At 42.2% G+C, this 7,938-nt stretch overlaps 2 protein-coding genes across 3 annotated transcripts in view; one reads left to right on the top strand and one right to left on the bottom strand.

The window, feature by feature from the left end:
* The window catches only part of LOC140455432 (uncharacterized), a 25,274-nt gene extending 20,783 nt beyond the window's left edge, over nucleotides 1–4,491 (bottom strand). The window contains exon 1 of the mRNA XM_072550305.1: nucleotides 4,375–4,491. The gene's annotated coding sequence lies outside the window, so the exon portion shown is untranslated. The remainder of the gene's footprint in view (nucleotides 1–4,374) is intronic.
* On the top strand, nucleotides 1,239–7,484 carry LOC140455433 (uncharacterized). 2 transcript variants are annotated; one of them, XM_072550307.1, is made up of 3 exons: nucleotides 1,239–3,049; nucleotides 5,441–5,484; nucleotides 5,745–7,484. In XM_072550307.1, exon 3 carries the CDS (start codon nucleotides 6,095–6,097, stop codon nucleotides 6,767–6,769), a length of 675 nt encoding a protein of 224 aa, XP_072406408.1. In that variant the 5' UTR covers nucleotides 1,239–3,049; nucleotides 5,441–5,484; nucleotides 5,745–6,094; the 3' UTR covers nucleotides 6,770–7,484. The 2 variants fall into 2 exon arrangements, with proteins under 2 accessions (XP_072406408.1, XP_072406407.1); XM_072550306.1 differs by lacking the exon at nucleotides 1,239–3,049 and adding an exon at nucleotides 4,754–5,340.
* Nucleotides 7,485–7,938: the final 454 nt, after the last annotated feature.

Here is a 7,938-nt window from a genome sequence, read left to right on the forward strand (position 1 = left end):
TGGACTTGGTGGTGGAGGTGGCCCAGAACTTGCATGTCCTTGGGGGAAAATGGGAGAGGGAGCGCCTCCTCCAAGGACATGCGTCTCCCACCTTGGGACCCTTCAACCACACGTCATCAACCTGAACTCTACTGGTTTCCAAATCACCCTGAACCCCACCTTATCCAAGATCCAACCCTCCAACTTGGCACTCCGTTCTTTACTCGTCTATCATTCTTTCCACCTATTCGCTCCACACTCCCCACTGACCTGTCACAATTACCTCACACCTGCATATACCTATCACCTTTCCATCTATCTCCCCATCCAGCCCCACTCCCATCCCCCATTTATCTCTTTTTCCCCTTCCTCCTCCACATTCCAGATAAACGGCTTATGCTCAAAATATTGACTCTCCTGCTCTTCACGTGCTGCCTGACCAGATGTGCTTTTCCAGCACCACCCATTTCAACTTTGACTTTCCAGCAACTCCAGTCCTCACTTTTTCTATTTGATCCAAACTTGTTTAGAAGTCATACCATGCAGAACCTTGTCAAAAGTCTTACTGAAGTCCACATAGATCACATCACTGCACTGCCTTCATCAATCGTCTTTGTTACTTCTTAAAAAGACTGAATTATTTCCTATGCAAAAAGACATGTTGACTATCCCTAATCAGTTGTTGCCTTTCCAAATACAAGCAACACCCATCCCTCAGAATGTTCTCCAACAACTTACTACCACTGATGTCAGACTCACTGGTCTATAGTTTCCTGCCTTGTCCTTACCACCTTTCTTAAATAGTGGTACCAGGTTAGCCAACCTCCAGTCTTCCAGCAATTAATGTGTCTAACAATGATACAAATATCTCAGCAAGAGGCCTAGCAGTCATTTCTGTAGCTTCCCACAAAGTTCCCGAGTACACCTGATCATGAACCAGGATTTAGTCACAAACACATGTTTTAAGTCATCCAGCACCATCTCCTCTTTTCAAGGAGTTGCTATTTACTTTCCCTAGTTTTCCAGCTTCCATATTCTTTTCCACAGTAAACATTGATGCAAAATACTCATCTATTATCTGCCCCATCTCCTGCGTTTCCAAACACAGGTAACCTTGCTGATCTTTAAGTCGCTCTATTCTCTCCTAGTTACTCTTTTGTACTTAATGTGTTTGTAGAACCAAGTTGGATTCACCTGAACTCTATTTGCCAAAGCTATCTGGTGTCCCCTTTTCTGACCCACTGATTTCCCTCTTAAGTATGCTTCTACTGCCCTTATACTCTTCTAGGAATTCACTGAATCCCTGCTGTCTATACCTGACATAGACTTCCTTCTGATAGTAGGGGACCAGTTTGGGTCTTGTGATTGCAATTCCATTTATTTTCAAATAGTTACAGAAAAGGGCAAGTCTTCCATTTAAATTATAATTTTTAATTGGAGTAAGGCATAATTTAATGGTGTGGGACAAAAACTTTCAAACATTGATTTGAGTAGACTGTTCACAGGTAAAGGTGTCTCTAATAAGTGGATGAATAAAAATATTGATCTAATTAAGGATAAAAATAATCATATTTTATATGTAAATAACTGGATGAATCTCCTGAGAAGGTTAAGGATAACCTAAAGGCAATCTACAAATACGTGAAGAGCAAGAAAGCAATGAGAGAGAGAGAGAGAGAGAGACAGAGACAGAGACCCCTTGAAGGTCAACAAAGTTCCCTTTGTGTTGAACCTTAGGAGTCGGGAGCGATATTAAATGACTATTTTGCATCAGTTTGTACTATGGAGAAAGAAATTGAGGCTACAGAACTCTGGGAATAGTGATATTTTGAAAACAGTTTACATTACACAAGACTAAGTGGAGGTCTTAGAAAACATTAATGTGGATACATCACCGGAAGTTGATCCAGGCCATCCTTGGAAAGTTGGGGGGGGGGGTGGTGGTCTTTACATGGCCCCTTACAGAAATATTTGTAGTATATGTAACTACTGGGGAGATAACTGAAGAGCGCCTTATGTTGTGCCTTTGTTTATACTAATTTAGACCTGAGAGTCTGACTTCAATGCTGGATAAGATGTTGCCAGTGATTCTGAAAGGTAGGATTTTTATGCACTTGGAAAGGCAAAGAATGATTAGGGATAGTGAGTATGGTTTTGTGCAAGTCTCTTAAACTTGATTGAATATGGTTTTGTGCAAATCTCTTAAACTTGATTGAATATTTTGAGGAAGTAACCAAGAAGATTGATGAGGGCAGAGTTGTAGACGTTGTTTGCTTGGACTTTCATGAAGCCTGTGACAGGGTTCACATGGTTGACTAATAAGTAAAGTTAGATCACATGGGATTCTGGATGAACTTGGCAGTTGGCTATAAAAATGACCAAATGGTAGGAGACAGAATGATGGTGGAAGGTTTGCTTTTCAGACTGGAGGCCTGTGAAAAATTTTGGTCCACAGGGTTTGGTGCTGGATCCATTTTTGTTTATCACTTATATCAATGATTTAGATCAGAATATAGAAGGCATGTATGGTAAGTTTGCAGATGACACCAACATTTTTGGGATAGTGAACAATAAATAATGTTATCTAAGCTAACAAAGAGATCTTGATGAATTGGATCAAAGTGCTGAACAGTAGCAGATGGATTTTAATTTGGATAAATGTGAAGTATTGTATTTTCGTTAAACAAACGTGGGCCTATGGTAGGGTTGTCGAACACTGAGAACTAGGGGTTCAGGTATATACTTCTTTGATGTTTGCTTCACATATGGAAGGGGTGCTTAAGATTGCATTTAACATGCTTGCCTTCAGTCCACAGCCCTTCAAGTAGAGGAGGTAGGATGTCATTTTCAGGCTGTACAGGATGTGCTGAGGCCTCTTCTGCCATATCGTGTCCAGTTCTGGTTGCCCTGATACAGGAAGGATATTAAGCTGGAGAGAGTTCAAAAAAGACATACCAGGATGTGGCCAGGAATGGACGGTTTGCGTTATAAGCAGAGGCTGGAATTTCTTATGAGGCATTGGAATTGAGGAACGACTTTACAGAGGTTTATACAATCATGAAGGTTATAGGTAAGTTGAATGATAGGTGCAGAATGCAGAGTGGAAGATTTCAAGCTGGGGGCATACTTGGCATTATTAAAAAGACATTTATGAGTACATCAATACGAAATGTTTGGAGGGATGTGATCTGAGTGCACGAGGTGGGACTAGTTTAGTTTAGGATTATGGTCTGCATTGACTGGTTGGACTGAAGATTCTGGTTCTGTGCTGTATGACTCTATAGAGTTATAGGGATAAGGCAGGGAAGTTTGAGTTAAGAATTATTAGATCAGCCATGATTTCACTGAATGCTAAAGTACACTCAGTGGGCTGAAATACATAGTTCTTTAAAGTGCCACGAGCAGGTGCAGAAAACGGCCAAGAACGCTGGCCTTTGTATCAAGAGGAAGCTATGTTGCAGCTGCACAAAACCTGGTTAGAGTACTGTGAGCAGATTAGATTAGATTCCCTATAGTATGGATACAGGCTGTTTGGCCCAACAAGTCTATACCGGCCCTCCAAAGAGTAACCCACCTAGAAACATATCCCCACCCTATACGTACCCCTGACTAATGCATCCAATACTGTGGCATAGCCAATTCACCTCATTTGCACATCTTTGGATTGTGGGAGGAAACTGGTCTACCCAGAGAACTCCAGGGAGCAGACACTGGGAGAATGTGCAAACTCCATATAGGCAGTTGCCTGAGGCGGGAACTAAAGCCAGGTCCCTGGTGCTGTGAGGCAGGAGTGTTAAACACTGAGCGACCATGCCATCAAACCTTAGAAAGGGCAAATTGGCTTTGAAAGACAAATTGTAGGTTTACAAGAATGCTATCTGGACTGCAGAAGTTGAATTTATACAAATTAGGCTTGTTGTCCCTAGAATTACAAAGGATGATGGGTGATTGAATCAAAGCCTTCAAGATATTAACAGGAAAAAGAAGTGCAGAACTAGGGCATAGTCTAAAAGTTAAGGCCAGACCATTCAGGAGATGTTAGGAAGCAGGCGGGTCAGTGTGGACTTGTTGGGCCAAAGGGCCTGTTTCCACACTGTAAGTAATCTAATCGAATCTAAGTTCACATACAAAAGATGGCAAAGGTTTGGAACTTCCTTTCACAAATGGCAGTGAATGCTGGGTCACTTAATAGTTGTAAAGCCGAGATATATGATTTGTTTTTGTGAACCAAAGGTATCGAGGGTTCTGGGCAACATGAAGCCAGACCACAGATCACCCATGATCTTATTGAATGGCGAAACTAGACTCGAGGAGCTGAATGATCTACACCTGTCCCTCACGGCCCACTTCTATTTCCAGGCCTTACGGGCTTGAGGCGTGCAGCTGAATACTTACGACCTCGAAGCTGAGGCAGAAGCAGCAGCACTTCCCAGCATGCTCCGCGTGCCTGAAATCGCCGTATCCGAAAGGCGGTCATTCTTCTGCCCGTTGACTGCGCATGTTCGTAAGGGCCAGACGCGGAGCACTCTGGGCGTCCTTTTGTCGCGCGATTGGGAATCGGAGGAAGCCGGAGCAGACGGCCAGCCCAAGCGGGTAGGGAGGGGGCGAGCAGTGGCGTGACGCCAGCTGTTTCACGGCGCTCCCCATCTGCGGTGGACCATTTTTTCGTCTGTCCGTTGCACTCCTACGGACCCAGAGAATCCAATCCGGGATCACAGAGCCGAACTCCGTCTCGCCCAAGCTGCACTCACGTCCGCTCAGCTTCCTGGCTCCATTCCGCGCATGCTCCACGCAGGCAACGCCGCTTTAGGGGCGGGGTCACCCTCGCGCCTGCGCGTTGTTGCATTGTTGATGGGTGTAGACCGTATTTTGTCGCATGTGGCTTTCTGGGTAGTGCCAGCTGCCATTTGCACTTTGTAGTGTACAGTGAACGTTAATACACTCCGTCTAACAGGAAATTAGAAATATTTGAAATCGTGACTTTTTGTTTTCGGTCCTGCTCCACAGCAGTATCGTGAGCGACATAAAAACATGTTAAAAATATTGAGTCATATTAATGGGGAGTTTGACTTACCATTAGACATAGAAGCTGAAGCAGTCCATTCAGTCCAACGACTCTGTTACGCCATTCAATCAGATCATGAAATCATCGATTTGAAGCATTATATATCCATTGAATCGTGCTAATCTCGTTGCATTTCTCAACTCAATTGCTGGGGTCTTTTCTCAACTGGTGATAGAATATTGGTGACTGATGATGGGTTATCCTGTAAACCTTCAGCAATAGAGTCCGGAAGCTGAAGACGCAGGGAGAAGCAGTGCTTAAGATGCAGAAACTGAGTCAGTCAGTCAAGTGAGCTGGTAAAAAGAAAATCCTTGATCGCTTCCTTATCAGTTTCAATTGTTTTTTTTTAGTGATTGCATTTTCCTGCCTTCCTGTTTTAAATTTGTCTCTTCACAGGTATCAGCTAAGAACAACCTTCCAACACTCAGGTGTTCATGCAGGTGAGTATGTGTGGATGTGGGAACTGCAAAACTTATGGTAACTCAAAATAACACATTAAGAGGAGGAAAAAAAGTTAAAACATTCTTTATAAGGATATGGTGGGTTTGAATTTCCACTCAGTTAGGAGGAATGTTTAAGTGAAAAGGGAATTTACAGTCTTGGGAAAAGGAGAGGAAACAATGCTTTGCATAACGTCAAATTTTCTGTTCAAATTTTTGTCCAATTCCTGTAGTGATAGTTTTGTAAACTACTTTTACAGGAAACTAAAATGTTGAGATTTCCTGAAGGGATACTCAAAGGAAACATCACACAGCATCTAGCAGAGCCATTTGATCTATCACGGCCTGAATATCATTGGGCGTTGAGGTTGTGAAGAGAGATATTTGCCATATGGGGATGTATTTTAAACATTCATATGACTTGAAAAGTACTGAGACATAAATGGCAAAATCAGGGTATTCCAGTAAATTGACTGTGAAAAGAGACTTAATCATTTTGATATCAGGAAAAACATTGCACCATTCATAGTGGGGAGAAACTGCATGTGTGTTTGTGTGGATAGGCTTCTGTTGATTACTCGACCTTGAGAAACATAAGGACACATACATTATGGAGAAACCATGGAAATGTGGGGACTGTGGAAAGGGATTCAGTTACCCTTCAAAGTTAGAAACCCATCGACGCAGTCACACTGGGGAGAGGCCATTCACTTGCTCCCTGTGTGGGAAGGGTTTCACAGAGTTATCCAAGCTTCATGTGCATGTGCGAGTACACACTGGAGAGAGACCATTCACCTGCTCCATGTGTGAGAAGGGATTCACTCAGTTATCCACCCTGCTGGCACACCAGAGAGTTCACACAGATAAACGGCCTTTTAAATGTTGTGAATGTGAGAAGAGCTTTAAAAGCACAAGTGAAGTTCTGACACACCAACGCACTCACTCTGGGGAGAGACCATTCATTTGCTCAGTGTGTCAAAAGGGATTTACTCAGTCATGCTCCCTAATGAGACATCAGCGAGTTCACACAGGAGAAAGACCATTCAGCTGCTCTGTATGCGGGAAAGGATTCAGTCACTCATCAACTCTACTTAAACACCAGCTAGTTCACACTGGGGAGAGGCCGTTTACCTGCTCTGTGTGTGGGAAGGGATTCACTCGTTCATCGAACCTACTGATCCACCAGCGAGTTCATACTGGGGAGAAACCATTCACCTGTTCCATGTGTGGAAAGGGATTTGCTCAGTCACAACATCTACTGAGACACCAGCGACTTCACATGTGACACGATATTTTGATTGTCCTCTTACCTGCATTATATGTTTGTTTTTGCTGCTAGAATTTAGTATACTTGGACTGGGGGTTAATGTACTGGAAATATGTCAAATAAATCCACTTTCCTGAAATGGATTTACATTATATTCTTTATTTTACAAGATCAGATGTATCTAATTAATAGTAAAGAAAAAAAACATGAACTTGTGACAATGCTCAATATGTTAAGCAAAATTTGTAGATGGAGGAACAAAAAGTTGCAGTCTGAAAAAAAATGTTGCGAATGGAGAAAAATATAGCCGTACAGTAGGTTTTGAGCAAATATTGGGTGGGAAAAAGGCAGGTCTGTGAAGGGTGTAAATGGCAGGAAAAGAAAGTTCATCTTCTAGGACCAAAAGATAAATGAAATATATGCCAAGGGCTGGTATGCTGTTAACTGAACACAAAACGAAAATCCACAAACCCAAGCAAAGCATAAAAATGATTCAAAATTGATGCTGAGGTTTTAGATAGAAATATTTGACTCAGTATTGACCCATGAAATCTGAAATGTGCCAAATCAAAATACGAAGTACTACTTTTCAAGTTTACATCAACATTCAGTAGAACATTGTGGAGACCGAAGGACAGTATTGTCAATGTGAGAGCAAGTTGAGAATCGAAATTAAATGTGATTACAATTTTGTTTGTTTGCTTACTGAATAAAGTGTTGTGCATAGATGTCATTTAATCTCTGCATTTGATGTTCCCAGTGCAGAAGAGCACATGTTGAGACACTGAATGTACTGAACTAACTTGAAAGACATACACCTAAACACCTGCTTTAGTTTGAAAGAATGGTTTCTGGGCTTGCATGGTGATGAGAGAAGAGGTAAAATGATAGTTTCTTAAGTCTCCTGTGCTTGCACAGAAAACTCTGTGGAAATTGGTTGGACTACTGAGTGAATTTTTTTTCTCCCAAAAGTTCCAAAACAATGCAACAGCTATTAGAACAATAATTACAAGATCTATAAATCGAGGAAATCAGCTCCAGCACTGAAAGCACCACTAACAAGGAACACTTCTTGGCCTGAGGAGTGTTTTTGCTCCTCCGTGGAAAGAGGAAGAGCTAGCTATTTTGGATATTGAACTGGCTCAAAGTTAGAAGTCAGTGGGTGGTAGTAGAGGGTTGGTTTTCAG

Source organism: Chiloscyllium punctatum, chromosome 30 (genome assembly GCF_047496795.1).
Source record: "Chiloscyllium punctatum isolate Juve2018m chromosome 30, sChiPun1.3, whole genome shotgun sequence".
Classification (NCBI taxonomy): Eukaryota; Metazoa; Chordata; class Chondrichthyes; order Orectolobiformes; family Hemiscylliidae; genus Chiloscyllium; species Chiloscyllium punctatum.

Coding starts and splice junctions, on each gene's coding strand:
- LOC140455433 (XM_072550307.1), top strand. CDS start 6,095: ATGGAGAAACCATGGAAATGTGGGGACTGTGGAAAGGGATTCAGTTAC.